This window comes from Taeniopygia guttata, chromosome 34 (genome assembly GCF_048771995.1).
Source record: "Taeniopygia guttata chromosome 34, bTaeGut7.mat, whole genome shotgun sequence".
Lineage (NCBI taxonomy): Eukaryota > Metazoa > Chordata > Aves > Passeriformes > Estrildidae > Taeniopygia > Taeniopygia guttata.
Window position 1 is genome coordinate 700,177 of NC_133059.1, and position 22,341 is coordinate 722,517.

General features: G+C 51.8%; 2 protein-coding genes across 2 annotated transcripts in view; one reads left to right on the forward strand and one right to left on the reverse strand.

Annotated features, from left to right (window-relative positions):
* Nucleotides 1-22,341, forward strand: part of LOC121468955 (uncharacterized) — a 2,238,800-nt gene that overhangs the window by 226,386 nt on the left and 1,990,073 nt on the right. Inside the window, 1 exon segment of the mRNA XM_072920965.1 lies at nt 19,902-20,237. Coding sequence (XP_072777066.1) covers nt 19,902-20,237 — 336 coding nt within the window.
* On the reverse strand, nt 9,247-10,232 carry LOC140681333 (olfactory receptor 14C36-like). Its single transcript, XM_072920991.1, has one exon. It carries the CDS (start codon nt 10,177-10,179, stop codon nt 9,247-9,249), a length of 933 nt encoding a protein of 310 aa, XP_072777092.1. The 5' UTR covers nt 10,180-10,232.

Sequence of the window (22,341 nt, forward strand, 5' to 3'; positions counted from 1 at the left end):
GAAAGTTGTGCCTGCAGCTCTGTGACCAGAGAGTTGCAGCCACATCACAGTGTTACAATGCTTTGCTTATTCCGTGGGGCTTCATAGTGTCCCAATCTTTTCCACAATTCCATGAGTCCCCTCAGTGTCACAAAGGTCTCCATGGTTCCATGGTGCCCCACAGTCTCACAATGGCCCCTTGGTTCCATGAGGCTGTGAAGTCTCTTCATGGTGTCTCCATGACTCCATGAGGCCTTGCAATTTCACAATGGCCCTTTGGCTCCCTGGGGTATCGCAGTGTCACAGTGGCCCCTTGGTCCCATGACACATCGAAGTGTCATAATGGTCTCCACAGTTCCATGAGGCCCCGTTGTGTCACAATGGACCCTTGGTGTGATGGGGCTCTTAGTGTCACAATGATCCCTACATTCCATGGTGCCCCACAGTGTCACAATGGTCCCTTGGTCTCACAGGCCCCACAGTGTCACAATGGTCCCTTGGTCTCACAGGGCCCACAGTGTCACAATGGTCTCTTGGTCTCACAGGCCCACAGTGTCACAATGGTCCCTTGGTTCCGTTATTCCTGTGCTGGTGCATTCCCCCCTCCCATTCTCAGGCCGCCCTGCCAGCTGAGAAACGCTCGCTGGGCCTCGGCCTTGGCCAGCAGCCCCTGGGCTCAGCTCCTCTGGAGCTCATCACAAACCCTGTCTGCTCCAGGCACTGCTGCTGCCCAGCCAGCTCCTGGCTGCTTTAGGAGCAGCCCTGGGAACTGTTTGTGTTCCCTCAGTGGCACAACATTCCTGTTCTCAGCCTGCCAAAGAAAGTTGTTGATGCTGTTATAAATCAAAGTTTGTCCAGCCAAATTAAAATGAAAAAATAAAATATTTATTTTGCAATCAAATTCTATCTAGCCAGCCACCAGGAAAAAACTGTGCCGAGCCTGGGGTCAGCACTGAGTGTGCAACAAGGAAGTCAGCCTCAGCAGAGGTTTTCCTCTATGCCCACACACCTCCATCCTGGCACCAGCGGTTTTTATAGGAAAAATTTTACCTGAGGCCAAGATTTCACAAGTCAGTCTTTTCTTCCATTCAGAGTCCATAGGCTAATGAGATTTTCTTTTTTTTTTGGTGATGAGGAGGAACAATTCAGTGTCTGGAGTTGTTGAATCTCTTGATGAAATTTCCTGCATTCACATGTATCTGCCCAAGGATTTCCATGACATCCATCTCAGGTCGTTCATGCTATGATTAGCGCCTGGGTGTCCCCATATCTCTCCAGACATGGCCCAACTCCTGGCCCAGTCACATCCTTTTACTAGTTAATCGGGTTTCAACATACACCAGGTTTCGCCTGCGAGGGTCGGGGGGAGACTCCTAATACAAATGTGCATACTCCAACAAATATTCAATATCACATATATCATACTAGAAATGGCACAAATTATATCTACTACACATAACAATGCCAAGTGCGGCCAGGGTGAAACATGGCTGGGACTGAAGCCCCTCTCTTGGGGCCCTACAAACAGCGCTCCAAAAGGAGCCCTTGGAGCTCTCCTGGGCCAGTGACTCCCTCTGAGTGGGGCCTCTCCGAGCCGGGAACTCTCCCGTTTGCTGCACTTGGGGGATCCCGAACAACGAGGGAGCCTGGGACGATCCCCCCACTCCTCCAGGCTCAACCCTTCCCCGCTGGGGAGATGCCAAAGCATCCACAGGGAGCATTTCCCTGCCCTCAGGGGAATTTCTCACAGGTGCCCTGCACGGACTCTCTGTGTCTGTGTGCACACAGGTGTGCCTGTGTTGGGGAAATGTGGCAGAAATGCTGCTCTCTGAGGGGTCTGAGTGCCTTGGACAGCTGAGCCAGTCAGGCCTGTAAGTAAGGTTAAATCACAAGGCCTAAGCTAAGCTAAATGCTGCTAAGAGTTGTTATTTTGCTAAGTTGTCATGTTTAATGTAAGTTATAAGCTGTTAAATGTTATTCCTGTTAAACGTTATTCCTCTGTTAAATTGCAAAGTCATGGGTAATAGGTTAAATACTGCTAAGCTCTCTTCTTTATCTAAATTGCGACATTTAAGGTATCACTTAAGGTTAAGGTATAAGTTAAGACCTGTTAAGTTTGAGCTCTGTTAAGCTTTTAGGCTGTATTCCTTTTATCCTTGCCCTCACTGTCCTTGTGTCACACACACAGGGACAGTTCTCGGTTCATTTCTGGTTTGATTGCCTGGATTTTGTTTGGTTTTGTTGCTGCTTTGTTTACTTGGTGTGCCTGAAGTGTCCAGTCAGGAGCAGAGTGACTCTTGCCAAGGAACTTTGTGGTGCCGTCACTTAATATTAAATCTGGCTTTTGCTGATCCCTTGCTGGGGATTTTTCAGCGCTCTCAAGCCCTCGTTGGCCCTGGGGGACACGGGGACACTGCCAGGGGGTCCCTGTCCCCCTGTCCCACTCCCCACATCCCCGGCCCCCGTCCCCATGTCAGGCTCTGGGGACGATCTCATGGAACATCCTCTGGGGGAGGCTGTGGCGCTGGGGGCGGGGGGACCCGGGGGGACAGGGGACCCCACTGTGCACGAGCAGTGTTGGACTTCTCAGGGGGAAACTGGGAGGGGGGCCTGGGGCAGAGTGACCTCCCCAGTGACCTCACACAGCCCCTATGATGTCACACAGTCAGCTGTGATGTCACACACTCTGAGTGATGTCACATTGCCTCAGTGATATCACACAGCCCCTGAGATGTCACACAGACACCTGTGATGTCACACAGCCATCAATGTGATGTCACACAAACTCCTGTGATGTCACAAAGCCATTGTGATGCCACACAGCTCTCTGTGATATCACACAGCCCTTGTGATGTCACACAGCCCTTGTGATGTCACACAGCCCTTGTGATGTCACACAGCCTCGTGTGAGGACAAACACCGCCTGTGATGTCCCAGATCCAACTCTGTGATATCACCCCAAAAAGCCATACAGCAGTGCTGTGATGTCACAGAAGACTGTGATGTCACAAAGTCATCCTGTGAAGTCACAGTCTGTTCTGTGATGTCACAGCCTGCTCTATGATGTTACAACACTCTCTGACGCTACAGAGCCACCCTCTATGATGGCAGAGTCTGCTCTATGGCCTCACACCATACTCTGGGACATCACAGCCAGCTCTGTGATGTCACAACCCCCTCAGTGATGTCACAAAACCCCCATGATCTCAGTTACATTGAAACACTGAAGGTTCTTGTACTTTAAAGAGATCCCTGTCAGGGACATGTCTGAGAAAGTGTCCCCAGGTTCCAGATACAGCAGAACACTGGAGGCACTGATGACAGATGAGGACAAGCAAGGGAAAGGTGTCTCTGGTGCTGAGCAAACCTGGATATGTTTCAGGAATGCAAAGGGCCCAGGCCTGAGCCCCAGCCCCTGGCAAGGCAGATCCTGTCCCTCCCTCATTGCTCAGGGCTCTTCCCGGGATGGGCACTGGGATGTGGGGATGTGCAGTGCCAAGGGCAGGACCATGGGGCGGCCCCTGCCAGGCTGCTGAGCAGGGACAAGGAGGCACTGAGGCCCCAGGGCTGCAAGGGTCACTTGTCCCCTCGTGGCCTCAGGCCCAGGGCCAGCAGCCACGGCCAAAGTGCGGCACAGGTTGGCTCTGTCAGGGCCTTGCAGCTGCTGCACATCCCTGTGCCCTCTGCAGCCCAGGCTGTCCCACGGTGTCCCTGCCCTGCGCCTCTGTCCCTGCAGGCTGTTGTCATCCCCGGCTGCCCCACCTCGCTGGCCCTTCCTTTGCTGGCAGCTCTGCCTCCTGCTGCCCCTGCCTGGCCACACAAAGCCTTGGCCTTGATACCAAAAGGGTTAATTCAGTTTTTACTGTGCCTGTGAACTTTTAACACAGGAACAAGGTGTGCAGGAGCTGCTTTTTCAGCAAGGACGGTTGGAAGTGTAGAAGACATCTGGCTCCAGAATGCAGTGATAGAAAAAGCAAGGACTGAACCTGGGAACTTGAGGTGTGTTTTATGGAAATGGGTAAATTGTAATTCACATTTAGCGACTGTGTATAAGCAACACACTGGTAGAGTTACATGTCCACATAAGGTTAGGAGTTATCCCTCACTAGACCTCAGGCCTGAATAAATGATCCCCTCTTAAATAGCAATTTAGTGTTAAGGAGTCTTGTTCTGATATTTCAGAGATTTGGTGACCATGGGGCCTCACAGAACCCAGGAGTTACCTGTGACTCTGTCCAAACTCATGGAACAAAGGGTCCATGGTGACACAGCGGAACCCCATGGATCCCAAATCCATTTTGGCACACTGGGGCCACATTGAACCAATGGCCCATTTTGACACCACGGATCCAAGGAGACCATTGTGACCCTGAGAAACCTCTTGGAACCAAGGGGCCATTGTGACACAGCAAGGCCTCGTGGAACCACAGCTCCATTGTGACACTGCAAGGTCACACAGAACCAAGGTGGCCATGGAACCAAGGTTCTGCTATGGAACCTCATGGAACAAAGGGACCATGGTGACACTGTGGAACCAGGGAGACTGTTTTTGGCAGTAGGAAAGCTCATGGAACCCCAAGTCGATTGTGACACAGCAAGGCCTCATGGAACCAAGGGACCATTGTTAAACTGTGCGGTCTCATGGAACCATGAGCCATTGTGACACAGCGTGGCACCTCATGGAGCCAAGAGTCCATTGTTACACTGTGGGGCCCTGTGGCACCAAGGGGACCACAGTGACTTTCTGGGGCCTCATGGAACAATGGAGACTGTTCTGACACTTTGGGACCCACTGGAACCAGGGGGCCATTAGAGCGTGGCAGGGCCTCATGGAATCAAGGGGACCACAGTGAACACTGTGGGTCTCCGTGGGATGAAGGGTCCAATGGAACCATTGTGTCACCATTGTGTCACTCTGAGGCATCCTGGGACCAAAGGTCCATTGTGACCCAGCAGGGCCTCATGAAACCATGGAGACCATTTCTACATTTTGAGGCCTTGTGAAACCAAAGGGCCTCTGTGGCACTTCAGAGGCTCATGGAGCCAAGGGGACAATCGTGACACTGTGGGGCTCAGTGAAACCAATGGTCTGTTGTCACACTGCCAGGGCTTCTGTGTGGGTTCTCTGCTTTTTTTTCTACCTGTGTCGTGGTCAGGATTGAAGGTACTTGAGACCATATTTCAGGTTCAGACTCAGGTGCTTCTTGTTTCTTATCAGTGCTGCAGCCTCACAACTGTGAGTTCTGCAGTCTTTCATTAGCAAGTCACAAAATGGCCAAATAGCTCTTGTTACAAGGTCTTTTAAAACTATCCAACCAAGAAATGACACCTAAATTATTTTCCCTTTTAACCCAATAACTGATCCCTGAAGCCAGCAGTGCGGACTTTTCGGTCCAATCACAAAATATCACCCAAACCCATGAAGAAGAAGCTAAGAAGAAGTTAAATAAGAAGAACCTGTCTCCACCCTAACACCTCCATCTTGCTTCATATTTATTACTATGTTCTAAACCCCCAAAATCTAAGTTTTCCACCCTGTGGTAGTATACATCTCTAACCAACTACGCACCCGTAACCCCAGTGCGGTTAAGCAATTTTGGAAGCCTTCTCCACAGCCTCAGGTCAAATGCAGTGCTCTATTGCAAGTCTGTGCCTTTCAGCACAGCAAGTTTAAAATTCTCAGCATCCAGGGCTCCAACACTTACGGAATCATGGACACTCTTGTGACACTAAAGGCCTCACTGAACCATTGTGACACTGCAAGGCCTCATTGGACCGAGGGGCCATTGTGACACTATGGAGCCCCATGGAAACAAGAGCCAAGTGTGACACATCTGGGCTTCATGGAACCGAGGATCCAATATGACACCACCAGTGTGACACTGCAGGGCCTCACAGGGCTCTGTGGTTTCCTTCCTATGGAAAAGAACCATCCATCTTTGCAGGTGCCCACAGCCAAAATGGATACTCCTCCTGAAAAATTCCATATATGTGTGGGTAATCCCAGACAAAATCTGCCAGAACAGAGAGCTCTGGCTGGCCTTGGCCTCTGGTGGTCACATCTCATCTCAAGGAAGCCTTTGAAAGCCTTTGAAAATATTTGGGCAGGTTTGGCTGCTGGAACATCAATGAGTCTCTCATCCTCTGAAAAACTCAGATGCTCTTGTGATCATATGTGGATTTTTTTCTCATTGTCCACTATGTGTGAAATATAATTTTCAGCTAAAAAATATTATTCTTATCACTCTCACAGTGTTATCTGACACAAAACACCTCATCTACATATGGATCCAGGTCGCCTGTACAGGCAAACACAATAAAGAATCCAGCAGGAATTATTTGTCTCTGCTCCCACCTGTCACATCTCCTCTGGAGCTGGAGGTGCAGCCCCAGCACTTGGGACGGCTCAAGGGGCCAAAACTCAGCTCCCACACAGAGAACTTGTGGACCTTGGATGATCTTCCTGCTCCTGCCCGCTCAGCCAGGCTGAGATGGACACTGATGGTTTCTGTGCCAGGCTCTCCCAGCCCAGCCCAGCTCCCTGCAAGCTCTGCCAGCTGCCCTGAGCTCTGGGCAGCACCAAGGGCCTCTCCCCAGCACAGCCCAGCCGGCTCTGGCCCCACAGCTCTGCTCAGGCCAGGCTGCTCTGGGCACTGCCCCACGCCCTCAGCCCCTGCCAAGGGCACAGCAGCAGCTGCAGCTCAGCCAGGACTCAGCCCCACCATGGGGGAACGGGCCTGGCCAAGGCCAAAGGAGCTCCCTGGCTGCCCTGCTCCCCTCTGGCTGAGGTGCTGAGAGCTCTGCAGCCCCTCCTGCCATCCCATCTGCCCAGGCCAGCACAAGAGCCCCGGCCTTGGGGCCCTCCAGAGCTGCTCCTGCTCCAGGCCCAGGGCCCATCCCAGAGCTGGGGCAGCCACAAAGCTGTGCCCATTTCTGCTCATTGCTGCTCTGATGGGCATGGATCCTCAGCCACTTGGAGGCTGCTGATGAATTTTCCTACTCCACAGGCCTCTTCTTTCTTGAAGTCTTTACTTCAGGAATTCAGTGACAAAAGCTCATAAACATTTGTTCAAAAGCCCCAAACAATGAAAGCCCACGGGAATAATTGAAATTTTTAATTCTTCTGTGGTTCATGAGACAGATTTCAGAAGTATGTTCAAAGTGAATATACTGTATTGAAAACAATTAAGAGCAAAGTGTTTTGTCCGGTTTTCTTTTCCTGTTTATAGATTGATATCAACAATGTCCAATTGATATTGATCCCCAGCACCTCCTTAGGCACTCTGAATAGATATGACAATCAAGACCCTTCGTGTTTGACAATCATTAACACTTTGTCCCCACCCCCTGCCCACCAAGTCCCTCATCCAACCCCTGGCACTCCTATGGATCAGGAATTGTGTGGGCAGCAGGATCAGGGCAGTGATTCTTCCACTGTGCTCAGTGCTGGTTGTGCAGCACCTCAAGTGCTGTGTCCAATTCAGAGCCCCTCAATTTAGGAAGACCATGGAGGGGCTGGAGCATGTCCAGAGAAGGGCAACAAGGCTGGAGAGGGATCTGGAGCACAAGTCCTGTGAGGAGCAGCTGAGGGAGCTGGGGTTGTTTATCCTGGAGAAGAGGAGGCGCAGGGGAGACAAAGTGGTGTCAGGGCACAGGTTGGACTTGATGATCTCCAAGGTCTTCTCCAACCTTGCTGATTCTGTGATTCTTTGAAACCACCCTTGGAGCAGTTGCAGGAGGAGCCCTGGGCCTCCTCTTCAGAAGCTCCAGCAGCCCAGGTCCTTCAGCTTCTCCTCACAGCCCCAAAGCCCATCCTGTCAGTCCTGCAGAGCCTCTGCAGCTCCTCCTCACTGCCCAGAACAGGGAGCCCCACAGCCAGACACAGCAGCCCAGATGTGCCCCCCTGGCCTGGGGTGCCTCTGGCAAGGGAGCAGCAGGGAGAACTGCAGGAGCCTGTAGGCAATTCCTGAAGCACTTGTAGGATTATCCTGCTCCCTAAGAGAGGTTCTGGTGCCAATTTGGGAACTGGAGGCCAGAGAGGAAAGAGCAAACAGGGATGGGCAGCTTGCAGGAGAGGGAAAAGGGGCGGGCAGCAGGAAGAAATCTGTAGCAGGGGGAATAAAGAAAGCAAAGATGAAGCCAAGGAAATGCTCAGGGCAGTATGGGGGTGGCTGCCAGGCAGCCCTGGCTCTGAGCAGCAGCGTCTGCAGTGGGACAGGAAACTCCCAGCTGATGGGAACAAACTTTCTGGCTGACTGCAGAGGCCAGGACAAAGCTGAGTGGTTTCCCTGGCGTCCCCCAGCCCTTCCTGGCCCCAGGGGCTGATGGCATTTGTGCTCCACCAGGTTCATGTCCCCACAGCAGCAGCATGGGGGTGCTCCCGCCTGCTGTGTGCAATGCAAACAGGGGCTGCTGAGCCAGTGCTGCCGTGTCTGTGCCTGCAAGGATGCGGCACCTCTGTGAGCTGGGGGAGAGGCCAGGGCTGCAGAGGGGGGATATTGTTGGCAGCTCCATGAGGATGCTCTGGGACGCTGCCCTGGGCTGTGCAGAGCACTGGGGATGGATCAGCCCGTGCTCTGCTGCTCCTTCCCGTCTCCCCCAGGGCCCTTGCAGAGCACCAGCCGTGCTGTTTGCCCCCAGCCTGCCCACGGCCAGCCTGGGGCTGCTCACGGGGGTTTTCTGTGCTGAGCATTGGCCTGGCCGTGTTCTTGAGAGAGCCTGGGCAAGGAGCCTGGAGCCCCCAGGCCCTGGCCTGAGGCGTCAGCGCTGCCCCAGCAGTGCCCATGGCCTGTCCCTGCTGCAGCCCCGGCACTGCCACCCCCAGGACTGTGCCTGGCCCCGAGAGCACTCAGGCCCTGCAGCAACACCAGGGCCACCAGGGCAGCGGGGCAGGGCCACGGGAGCAGCACTGGCAGCACCAAGTGCTGCTGCTCCTGGGCACAGCTGCTGTGCCAGCACTGATCTGCCCCAGCTCTGCACACAGACATTGCTGCTGCAGCTCCAGAGAAGGCAACAAAAGGGCATCTCTGCAGAAAACTTTGCTGGGATATCCTTTAGTTCCTTTAAAGCCAACGAGAGTGCAGCCCCTCATTGACACAGTCTGTGGGTACAGGAAAGGTGGAGTGAAACAAAATGAGAAATGGCACAAGGAATGGCATTTATTTGTGGACAACATTAAATGTAAAACAAAGACTTCCAAGATGAAACCAACAAGAAGTATCAAATATTACTTTTATTCGAAGTAATTTGGAGAAATTGGCCAGCAGTTTAATGTTTCTGAAAGCATCCAGTCATCAGTGTCCACACTGCAGCCTTGAGCTCCTGGTTCCTCAGGCTGTAGATGAGGGGGTTCAGGGCTGGAGGCACCACCGAGTACAGAACTGACAGGGCCAGATCCAGGGATGGGGAGGACATTGAGGGGGGCTTCAGGTGAGCAAACATAATAGTGCTGAGGAACAAGGAGACCACGGCCAGGTGAGGGAGGCAGGTGGAAAAGGCTTTGTGCCGTCCCTGCTCAGAGGGGATCCTCAGCACAGCCCTGAAGATCTGCACATAGGAGAAAACTATGAACACAAAACAACCAGATACCAAACAGGCACTAATAGCAAGAAGCCCGAGTTCCCTGAGATAAGATTTGGAGCAGGAGATCTTGAGGATCTGGGGGATTTCACAGAAGAACTGGCCCAGGGCATTGCCATGGCACAGGGGCAGGGAAAATGTATTGGCTGTGTGCAGCAGAGCATTGAGAAAGGCACTGGCCCAGGCAGCTGCTGCCATGTGGGCACAAGCTCTGCTGCCCAGGAGGGTCCCGTAGTGCAGGGGTTTGCAGATGGACACGTAGCGGTCGTAGCACATGATGGTCAGGAGGAAATACTCTGATCCAAGAAAGAAGAAAACCAGAAAAAGCTGTGCCGCACATCCTGTGTAGGAGATGTCCCTGGTGTCCCAGAGGGAATTGTGCAGGGCTGTGGGGACAGTGGTGCAGATGGAGCCCAGGTCGCTGAGGGCCAGGTTGAGCAGGAAGAAGAACATGGGCGTGTGCAGGTGGTGGCCGCAGGCTACGGCGCTGATGATGAGGCCGTTGCCCAGGAGGGCAGCCAGGGAGATGCCCAGGAAGAGGCAGAAGTGCAGGAGCTGCAGCTGCCGCGTGTCTGCCAGTGCCAGCAGGAGGAAGTGGCTGATGGAGCTGCTGTTGGACATTTGCTGTGGCTGCACATGGGCACCTGTTCATGGAAAAAGGACAGGGACAAGTCAGGAGAGGCTGCCATGAACCAGGCTTGGGCCATTCCCTGCAGACTGTCCTGCTGGGACTCACCCACCAATGTTCCTGCTCTGGGAAAACCTTCACCCAGGTCCCTGCCTGAACTCCAGTTGTGCAGGCTGAGTGTGCCAGGAGCAGCCAGGCCTGTGCGTGGGGGCTCTCGAGCCATCCCTGCCCTGCTGCCCTGGGTTTGTGGCCCTGTGGCAGAGGGACCAGGCTGGATATTCAGGATTTGTCACAGGAATCACTCCTAATGCAGAAAAGTGCAGTACTTCACTTGATATAATCTCCACTCACACTTCTAAGGCAAACAGATGGCAGGAGATGATTTTAGGAATTGTTTTCCTACCCACACACCATTCCTGGCTCTCTGAGGTCAGAAATCCCCAGCATTCCTGCTGCACTCAGAGTTTGCCACAGAGAGATGTGAGAGGCAAAGGATTCCCTGTGGCTGAGGGCAGGTGAGGGGCTGGATGGGCTTGTTCCCCCAGCACTGCTCTGGTCAGTCCCCTCTCCTTCCCTGAGCATTTCCCTGGGCCTGGACATTCCCTCCTGAGAGGTGCCTTGTCCCTGCCAGCGCTCACAGAGCCCATCCCACCCTGTGTGCCCTCGGCCCGGCCCTACAGAAACCTGCCTGTGTGCAGGGCCCTGGCTGGGGCAGGCTCTGTGTGCAGCTGGGCAAGGGCAGCTCAGGAGAGCCCTGCTGGGCCCTGCAGAGGTGATGCTGCTGCTGTCCAGGGCTGAGGAGTGGCTGAAGGCCCTTTGGGAGGCTCCCAGCAGAGAGACTGACCACCCAAAGTCACAGTTCTGGAGTCTCTGTAAATGTTCAAACATTCCTTTGATGATCCTGTGTGTCCCTTTCAACTCAGAATGTTCTGTCATTCTGGGATTACAATTCCTGTTCTGCTTCTCTCATCCCCCTGTTTTCTATAATCAAAAGAGAAAAAAAACCCTTGCAACAGTGTTAGAACAGGAAAGTAAAAACCAGACCTTTATTAGAAGCTTCCAGGTGTCCCAGTGGGGATGGGGAACACCCAGCCCATGATTTCAACAATTCATTAAGGTTAATTAATTAGTATATTTAACAGGGACACCCAATAGGAGTTTCAGTTGCCCCAGTTACACACCCCTGGCTCAAACCATTGGAATAGGTCCAAGGGCTTCTTTGCCCCAGGTTTTCTTATCACTGCTCACATTTAAAAACCGAAATGGTCTTCTTGTGGGTTCTTTGCCTGATAATAAGACTATATAGCATTTAAAAAATGTGTTTAGACAGGTTATTGTTCTAAAATCTAAGAGAAAAGTAAGGAAACATATTAGAGTTAATTAAGGATTATAATTACATTAAGTATATAATAGTAGTTAAGTAGAGTTCATTAAGAGTTTAATAGAGTTAGGTAAGGATTATAAATTTATAATTACATAATAGTAATTTATGGACCTACAGATATATGAAAAATGTATAAAAAGCAAAATTCTTCATGTCATCACCCCAACATTCCCCTCCTGCTCCAAGCAGGAAATTGAAAACACTCTCAGGAAAGCTCCTGACCTTTACAGCAATCCCAGGCTTACCTTCTTTGGGAAGTGCCCTCCGGAGCTGTGCCCAGGCTGGTCTGGAGCTGGGAGCAGCCCTGCCCCACCCAGCCCCTCTCAGCAGCAGCACCTGCCCTGCTCAGGGTGGCTCCTTCCCCCCACAGCTCCTGGCCAGCGCTGGGAGCAGCTCCAGGGCCGGCTGAGAGCTGTCCCTGGCAGGCAGCAGAGTCCTGGCCCAGCACAGCGCCCTGGGCTGCAGGACCCTGCTCTGCAGGACAGCCCTGGGCACCCCTGGCTGCTCTGCACAGGAGATGAGCAGAGAATGCACTCACAGGGTCTGTGGGCAGTGGGATGTTCCAGCTTTAGGAGATCGCTCCAGGAGCTGCAGCTGCATTGTCCTGCAGCCAGAGGTTCCTGTGCCAAGGGCTGGCAGTGATTCTGCCCCAGGCACTTCTCAGCCCCTTCCCAGCCCTGACTGATTGAAGCTCTCTGTGCCTCTGTGCTGTGCCCGGGCTGGCTGCAGGCAGTGCCCCAGCCCTGCTGGGCTGGGAGAAGAGCTGCTCAGCAAGAGAAATGTGCTTTTGAAGCTCTTCTTAGTTACCAGGATCACCCTCTGCGCCAGGAGCCCGGCCCAGCTCAGCAGCACAGACACAGCACAAGGACTTTAATGACCCTCTGGGGCTTTGTGCTCAGGCCCTGAACATCAGGCCAAGAGGGAGCTGCAGAAACCTCTCCAGAACTCCAAGTCAGAATCCAGCTCCAAAGTTTCTTGGACATTTAATGGGTCCCACTGAGGGACACGACTGAGAAAGTGTCCCCAGGCCCCAGGCAGAGCAGAGAACTGGAGGCACTGATGACAGGTGGGGACAAAGAGAAGCCAAGTCTTGGTGCCCTGAGGCACAGCAGGGTCTGTGCCACCAAGGGCTGTGAGGAGACACCTTGTCCTGAGGCCCTGGGGCCTCCTGGCACAGCCCCAGCCAGGCTGGGCACTGTCACCCCCTGGTCCTGCCCTCAGCATCCCCCCCTAGCCCACATCCCAGTGGCCTCAAGGATCTGCTGGAAGGAGTCCCTGGGGAGCCTTGGTCAGGAATGGCCCTGGGGGCTCCTTCATGCTCCCAGGGACTGCAGGTTCTTCAAAGGACTTTGGGCTTTGCTTTTGCCTTGGAGTCTCTGAGAGGTTTGTGCAATCATGGCCTCCAATTATCTGCTGTAATTAGTCCCTGGAGAGACTTTGTCGATAACAAAACTCAGTGGGGTTCATTAATGCTTCAAGGTACTTCAGTTCTTTTAAGGTACTTGGTGTTTCCCTTTTAAACCAAACTCTGTGAGAGGTTTGTGCAATCTTGGGCCCAATTATCTGCCTTAATGAGTCCCTTGAGAGCTTTGTACAGACACTCAGTGGAGCTCATTAATACTTTTAGATACTCAACTTTTTTCACGTACTTTGGATTTTCCTTTCCACACTGAGAGTTTTTTGTGCCATTTTGAATCTCTGAGAGGATTTTGTGCCATCCTGGTCTCCAATTCTCTCCTTCAAGGAGTCCATGAGGAGCCTTTGTTGGGGATGGACCTCAGTGGGACCCATTAATACATTGAGACATTTTGGGTTTTTGCTCTTGATTTGTGCAATCTCCTCTCAGGCCCTGAGGTTCCAGGGCTCAGCTCCAAATGCACCACGGGGCTCTTTAGGATCAAGCAAGTCCTAACAAACCATGGCTCTGCTGTGATTTCCCTCTGCTCTCGTGCAGTTCATCAGGAAGTTTCTGCAGTGGTTTTGGTTCATCAATTTTGAGATTTCTTGGGCAATGCATCAATTAGTGTGGTGGGTTTAGTGATGTCTAATTACCAGTGCACACAAAATAATATAGTTACTCATTTTCTGCTGTGAGGTAGGATAAGGAGAAAGGGAAAGTGAGATCAAAACTTTAAAAGAGCATAAAGAAAAGTTTATTAGCAGTAACTAAACGAAAGAGTAATAAGAATCAGCACAAAACTTTCAGAACACTCTTCTTCTCGCCACAACTTTTTCTTCCTTATTGACAACGTAAGGAGACAAAACCTAAAATTTTCAGCCAGTCTACCACCTCTAGAATAGTCCTGCTTCACTTCACTTAGGGAGAGGAGTCTCTTTTTCTTGCTATGGAGACTTCTCCATAAGGAAACAGTTCTCTTGTGGTTCTCAAGTTCCATGAATAGCAGCCACTCGGAAAAAGTGAAATAGTGAAATCCCTGCCATTTTTTCACAGCTTTTCCCACAGCTGTGTGTCATGGGCCATGCCAACTTCTGGGGTATTAGTTTAAAGATGAGCTGTTCAAGACCAGAGGTTCTCTTCAACTGCTTCTGAAATCATCTCTGGGAACAGAGGTCTTCTTCTCTCCCTGAGGGCACAGGGTCTCATCACTCTTCTCTCTTTTTCTGTTCAAACTTCTCATGGGATCTCAGCTACTTCAACATTTGCTTACTTTAGCATGGAGGCCTTTGCTGAAACAAGTCATCTCCCCATACTTTTCAATGCCTTATAGGGAAAAAGAGAGTCTGATGTATCAATGACATCCTTCTCCACAGCTTTACCAGAGGATTTCAGCCCCAAGATCAAGGCATCTCCTCATCCCTCCCATCTGGGACTCAACTTCCTCTTCACTGACCTCGGTGTCTTCACGTTGCCCCTCTGTGTGCCTGCCCTGTGTCATTTTCTCTCACAGGAGGGAGGATGGCAGCACTGGCAGAGTCAATATCTGCCCGGGGCTGCAGATGGTTCCGTGAGCCCGGCCGGGCTCAGTGGCCAATTCTAATTTTGGCCATGGTTCCTGGACATGAAGACCAGTTCTTTTCCATAGGAATGAAGGAACAGAGCCCCACTGTTTTAGGGGCAAATGAGAGGTCACCACCAGAGGACAAGGCCAGCCAGAGCTGCCAGATTCTGTTCTTAGAGATACCCTTGAATATAGGAAATTTTTTAGGCAGAGTGTCAGTTTTGGCAAGGGGCATCAGAAAAGACAGACGGTTCTTTTCCATAGAAAGGAAAGCACGGAGCCCCATTGCTCCAGGAGCTGATGAGAGGCAGCCCTTGGCATCCCAAGATCAGCCAGACCTGTCAGGTGGTCCCTGGCAGGCCAAGCCAGCCAGACCTGTTCCATGTTCCCTTTGTTCCATGGGGTCCCTCAGTGTCCCAATGGTCCCTTGCTTCCAGGAGGCCCTGAGGTGTCACAATGCCCCCTTGGTGACACCAGGCCCTGAAGGGTCGGAATGGTCTCCATGGTTCCATCAGGCCCCACAGAGTCATAATGGTCTCTGGGTCCATGAAGCCCCGCGGTGTCACCATGGCCCCTTGGTTCCATGGGCTCCAGTGGTGCCACAATGATCCCCTTGGTTCCATGAGGTGCCCACAGTGTCACAGTGATCTCCATGAGAAGGAAAGAACCGAGTCCCAGTGTGGCAGGGGCAGCCACCAGAGGCCAAGGCCAGCCAGAGTTGATGGTACTGGCAGATTTTGCCTGGGAGCAATCCTTCAATGTACTGAGTTTTAGAGTTGGAATCCCAATTTCAGACAAGGACATCCGGAGGAGCAGGACGGTTCTTTTCCAAAGGAAGGAAAGGACGGAACACCAGTGTTTGAGGGGCAGATAAATGGCGGCCACCAGAGGCCTAAGCCAGCCAGACGTCTCTGTCCTGGCATCATTTTTCTGGGAGCTATTCTTGTATATAGGGAATTTGGGAGGCAGATCCCAAATTTTGGCCATGGGTTCCTGGTTGAGATGGATGCTTTTTAAGCAAGAAAAGCACATGGACCCAGTGTCTGAAAGGCAGATGAGAGGTGGCCCCTGGGTGGCCAAGGCAGCCAGACCTGTTTCTATTGGCAAGTTTCATCAGGGAACAATCTTTGCATATAAGAAAATTTGGGGAAGGAATCCCAGTTTTGGCCATAGGCCCCTGGAGGAGAAGGACAGTTCTCTCCCATAGGATGAGGAAGGAAAGAGTCAATTGTGACTCTGGGGTCCCACGTAACCAAGGGGCCATGGTGACACAGCAGGGCCACGTGGATCCAGTGGTCCATTGTGACACTGTGTATCCAAGGAGACCATGGAGACACCCCCAGAACCTCATGGAACCAAGGAGTCCATGGTGACCCAGCAGGGCTGCATGGAGCCAATGGTCCATGGTGACACTGCCCATCCAAGGAGACCATTTGGACACTGCAGAAGCTCATGGAGCGAGGTGGCCATTGTGACACTGAAGAACTTCATGACACCAAATATCCATGGGGACACAGCAGGGCATCATGGAACCCAGGAACGGCTGTTGGCAGTGCGGAAACTCCTGGAACCAGCGGCCGTTGTGGCACTGCAGCACCAACACAGCTGCTGCACCTTGTCCCCTGCCCTGCACAGCTCCTTGGGAGGCACGGCAGGAGCAGCACCCTGGGAGCCTCGGGAATGCCCCTCTGGGATCCATGGCACACACTCCCAGGGGCTGGAATTCCAGTTACCAGCCAGGAAAAGATGTTCCTGCCCTTGAAGGCAAAGCTCTTATGGAAGAGCCAAAAGCCAAGTGCAGCAGGATCCTACAGGGACATTTCACTGCCAGCCTTCATAACTTCACCCATGGTTGTCATAGCTCATGGATTGGGAATTAAATCAGGACAGGGTGTCTGGTGGGAGCTGCCCTGGGTCAATGGAGACACTGAGAGAGAAACAGAGCAGGCAAAGAGAGGCAAGAGAGAAAGGAGGTGTTTTGGTTTGGAATGACAGGTGTCTGCTAAGGAAGGCAGGAGCCTCTCCTGAAATGGAAAAATGTAAACTCTCTTTCTGAATTGTTATAAATTTGAAATTAAGGGGGGCTCTCAGGTAAAAATATGGGAGCAGGAATGACAGCTTTTTATTAGGAAAGAAAATGAAAATATGAACAATTCAGTGAACAAAAACAACACTGAGAGAGCCAGAATAGAACCTGACATGCTGTTGGACAGGGTGTTGGCCGCAGTCCAATTGGAATGGTGGCTGCAGTCCTCCTGCAGTGTCAGGTGTGGTTCTGTTGGAGAAGTGATCCTGTAGAAAAGGGTGTCTTCTTCTGAAGAGGAAGAGGCAGCTGTTCCTCTGAGAAATCCAGCCCAGAAAAAGCTGTGTTGGTGGGCCAGAATCTCAAGACTAGATGCAGGTAGGAATGCTTAGCTCCTCCCTCTGGGTGGAGCATTTCACAATGGGATGTTACAGTTCTTATCAGTCATGCAGTGACATTCAATAGCCCATTATCAGCAGATGTCTCCCCTGAGTGGGGACTGATTGTGGAAGAGATAAGGAAAAACTGCCCACTTAACACAGGACAACTGCCAAACAGATGGGAAATAGAACACATCTTGCTTTTCAGTCTGGGGCAGGAGGTCACAAACAAAATCAGCTGAGAAGGCGGCACTCTGAAAAGCAAACCAGAACTGACAGAAAATGAATGGGACAGAAATCAATAATTCTGATAGTTTTATTAATTATCAAAGTAAATCACACCCACCCAGCCCCATACAATCCTGATCCCAAAACCTCAATTTTGGATCTTCTCTCAATCTCCTTCCAACCCCATCTAACCCTGCAGGTGGAGGAATTGAATAGTTTTGGCATGGGACTGAGGTGGGAACCAGCCACTTTGAGGTGGGATTGAGTAATTTTGGGGTAAGATTGAGGTGTTTCCAGTGGCATTGAGTAATTTTGAGGTGACAGAGCAATCCACCTTGTCTTTTGGAGTGCAAAAATATGGAGAATACTCCCATATATTGCCCAAGAACCCACAAATCCTCCAGAATATGTTCCCAAACCATAAATTCCACCTCAAATACGTCTTAAATGGTGGGACTTTTGACATCTCTGGTCAATACTCTTTTTAGTCGTTTTTCAGGCGTTTTTAGGTGATAAAGACAAATCAGAAGAAAATTAGGGCCAAACCAAAACCAGATACCCCTTGAGCATCCCCTGAGCACTGGACAAAACAAACTTGGCAGAAATCAAACTTAACCCTCCATAAAATGCCTTGAGGAAGATTTGCTCTTCCCACAAGTCACTTGTGATGGAAACACAAACAAATCCCAAACATGAATAAACTGAAAATAGAAGCAATTCTGTGGCAAATCCAAGTTTCATCAGTTCCTGCACAGCTTCAGCTCAGCTGCTGGCAGGTTCCGATAGAAGGAAAGTGGAAATTTGCCCAATACAGATTAATAAAGGGAAGGGAAAGCTCTGTGTAGCTGTCACAAAGGTGACAGGGACCAAGAAAATAATGATTCTCATATTTGGCAAAGTCCCCAGACCTGTGAATTCGGGAGTTATTTGGGAATTTATCTACTTGAACTGGGCTTCTTGTAGGAATTTACTGGTCTTGAATTCCTCACATTGGGGTGAATGATCCTTGTCAGTCTTGCTAGTAACATTTGGTCCCTTTTCTCCAGTTATTTAAAAAAAATTTTCAAGGAAGGACAAGAAAATACTTTCTTTACACTGGCCACCCACAACAGCCATTTTCTTCATAAGTTCTCCCAAAAGTCACTCAGAGGAAGCTGCATCCAAGTTTCCAAGAGTTCCTCCAGAAAGAGGCAGAACCTTCGCAGAGGAGGGACCCATGCTGTTGTCAAAGGCACTTGGGGTCAGACAGCAGTGCCCTGAACTCACTGTGCCAAAATAATGTCGCAATCTGGTTAATAAAATTTTTAGAGAGATGCCTCTGCCCCAATGAAGGTGCTAAGGAGACCAAATCCAAAGTGGATTTTCCTGAACAGTGAATGTGAGGTAGAGAGAGACATGGAAAGAAAGAGAAAAGGGGGGAGAGCAAGGGAGTGACAGGGAGAGAGCTCTCCCCCTGGGGCAGGGCAAGTCTGACATTGTCCCCTGTGTGTGTGGCCTTCCCAGGGTGGGGGTTTTACACCTGAGCCAGTTTGGGTAAGGGAGGTGGTGTTCACCCCCCACCCCGAGCAGGGATTGCCTCACTGTTTCAGGTTACAGTGTCAGATGTAACCAAAAGTGTTTTCAGTCACCATCTCCATAAACTGTTATCAACAGGTGGGGCAGTGTTCTTTATCTCTTCCATGGCTCAGCCCTGATAACGCCCTCCAGGGGCCATCTTCTGTTAATGGGCCATTGAGTGTCACTGCAGGACTGATAAAATTACATCATCCCATTGTGGGATGCTCCGCCCAGGGGGAGGAACCAAGCATTCCTACATGGATATAATCTCACCCTTGCAACACCACGACCACCTTGCCTACTGCATTCCCAGAGGACAAGAGCTCCATAACCACCACTGGACCTTCAGAGGAAGACCAGACCCTTCTACAGGATCACCGCTTTGACAGAATCACGTTCATCACTCCAGCCGGACTGCAGCCACCATTTCATCAGAACTGCTACCACCACCCTGAGCAACGGGGTGTCAGGTTATATCCTGACTCTGTCAGATTAAGCCAGTGTTTCTGTATCATTGCCTTGATCTTAATTTTCTTACTCAAATTTGATTCTGGCTTAGATTCTCCCCCTGGTTTGCCTTCCAACCAGGAGAAAACTGAATGTGCTCATCCCTTGTTTTCCTCCCAAAACAGAATTTCCCATACCCAAATCTTCACGAAATGGAGGAGGAGGCTGTGAGGAAGAGGAAGGCGCCCTGGGACATCCAGGCAGGTGAGGAGGAAGTCAGTGCCCCTTTCCCCCTCTCTCCTGTTCCATCTCCCGGCCCAGCCTGGCCCCCGGCTGCAGGACAGCCCCGCTGCCGACCCTCTCCTGCCGGGGACGCACTGGGGGGATCTCCTTACCCTTCCTTGTGGCACGGAGGCAAATCCCATCCTCTCCTTATCCTTCCTACCCCAGAGCAGGAGCTGATGATGGAGACGAGGAACGACAAATCCCTGCAGCAGAACCTCATGGAAGAGGCTGATTTGAGCAACTCCACAGCGCAAGAATCCAACAGGGAGGAAAAGCCCTGGAGATCCCACACAAGGAGGGGCTGCAAACCCAGCCCAGGGTGCTCTGAGGAGGAAAGGCCCACTCTGGGTCAGGAAGGTGGGCAGAGCTTCAGCCAGAGCTCAGACCTGGTGGTCCCTGAGAAGCTTCATGATGGGCACAAGCCCTACAAGTGCTTGGAGTGTGGGAAGAGCTTCAGGCATAGCAACAGTCTGAAACGACATCAGATGATCCACACTGGGGAATGGCCCTACGAGTGTGGGGAGTGTGGGAAGGGCTTCAGCTGGAGCTCCCACCTCATCATCCACCAACGCATCCACACTGGGGAGAGGCCCTATGAGTGTCCTGAGTGTCAGAAAAGGTTTCAGAGCAGCTCCAATCTCCTTGTACATCAGCGGATTCACACGGATGAGAGGCCCTTCCGCTGCCCTGACTGCGGGAAGGACTTCAAGCACAACACCACCCTTGTCACCCACCGGCGCATCCACACTGGGGAGAAGCCCTACATGTGCCCCACATGTGGGAAGAGGTTTCACACCAGCTACAGTCTCCTCCTGCATGAGCGGGTACACACCGAGGAGAGGCTCTTCCTCTGCTCTGACTGTGGGAAGGGGTTCAAGCAAAACTCCACCCTTGTAAGGCACCGGCGCATCCACACTGGGGAGAGGCCCTATGAGTGTCCCCAGTGTGGGAAGAGCTTCACCCGGAGCTCTCACTTGACCCAACACCAACGGAGCCACCGGTGATGGAAGCCCTGTGAGTGCCCCAACTGCAGGAGAAGCTTCGTGCACCGCTTCAGCTTCACCCCCCACTGAAGAACCCACATTGGGAAGAGCCCTGGTGATCCCTGTTACCTGTGATCCATGCTGGGAAGATACCTGTACCTTCTCCTGCCCCTGCCAATGACCTTATGTGGGATTGAAGAAATGAGGGTCGGGCCATGGCCCTGTCATTACATTCACTCCCACTTCAGGTCATTGCCAGGGGCAGGAAAGGGACTCTCTCTCTCTCTCTCTCTGAGAAGGGTGTCCTTTCCAGGCAGGAGGAGACATGTGGCCAGGAAGTTACAATTGATGGTGATGTAATTTCCCCTGTAAATAGTTTTTCTTATCCCTTCTGTTGTCAATATTTTTTCTATTCTGGTTTGTTCCTTATCTCGTTGCTGTTCCCAGTAAATTGTTCTTATCCCAGCCTGGGATCTTTCCATTTTTTTCCTTCAGTGGAAGGTGGGAGGGCAACGAGCACCAGCGGGGTTTTAGCAGGAGCAGGAAATTGGGAAATTCCATTCCTGAACCCCAGCCTGTGGAAACCGAGCATCCCAGCTGGTGCCAGCCCTGGTGGCCATGGCAGCAGCCTTGGGAGCGGGTCCCTGGCTGGGGCTGAGGGAACCTCTTCACTCTGGTGCCCAGGGACAGCAGTGGAAGGAGCGGCTGCAGCTGAGTCGGGGCAGGCTGAGGTTGGATCTCAGGGAAAGGTTTTTGCCCAGAGGCTGCTGGGGCACTGCCCAGGCTCCCCAGGGAAGGGTCACAGCTCCAGGGCTCTCTGAGCACCAGCAGCGTTTGGACAGCGCTGCCAGGCCCAGGCTGGCAGTGTTGGGGTGTCCTGTGCAGGGCCAGCAGCTGGACTCGAGGATCCTGATGGGTCCCTCCCAGCTCAGCCACTTCTGTGGTTCTGGGATCCCATGAGTCTGGGGATGGGAGCGCCAATGGTTGCCATGGAAACGGGCTCTGGCTGAGGGCCTGAGCTGGTGTCCATGGCAACCACCCCTGGTATGGGGTGTCCATGGAGCTGCTCAGGGACCGACCATAGCAACAGGGGCTGGTGATGGTTGCCATGGAAACTGACCATAGCAACAGGGGCTGGTGATGGTTGCCATGGAAACTGACCACAGCAACAGGGGCTGGGGATCGTTGCCATGGAAACTGACCATAGCAACAGGGGGCTGGGGATGGTTGCCATGGAAACTAACCACAGCAACAGGGGCTGGTGCTGGTTGCCATGGAAACTGACCATAGCAATGGGTCCTGATGAGGTTTGCTGTGGGAATCCAGGGCTTCCCTCTGGCTGCCCTGGCAGGTCTGGGACCCTGGCAGGGGTCAGGAACCGCCCTGGACAGAGCCCCCAGAGACACTGTCTGTGATCTCTGTCCATGGAAAAGAGTTTTCAATCTTACAGGATGAATTACAAGCTCTGAATGTTTGATATGAGTAATAATTAGTGTGACACGGGTGTAAAAGTAGAATTTTAGGATTCTAGGTAAGGGGTTCAAAGGAGGCAAGATGGAGGAAATCGTGTGTGTCCTGTCCTTTTTCGTCTTCTTCATGTCTTCCATGTTTCACTGCAGTGTTGGTATTTTTCTGTTGGTTTAGGCTGGGGACACACTGTTCAACACAGGTGGTAGGTATTGGCACATTATTGTAAATATAGCACAGGTAGTTTCTGGTATATAATGTTTGTAACTTCCCACTGAGGGGCAGAGCCCTGCATGTTGTCCCGCAAGAAAGGCCTACTTCAGGTCAGACAGAACATGTTATAGATAAGCAAGAATAAACAACCTTGAAAACCAGCACAGATGAATTATGACTTCTTCTTTGGCAGCAGGGCTCAAAGACAGGGACTTTCTACAATTTTGG

Coding starts and splice junctions, on each gene's coding strand:
- LOC140681333 (XM_072920991.1), bottom strand. CDS start 10,179: ATGTCCAACAGCAGCTCCATCAGCCACTTCCTCCTGCTGGCACTGGCA.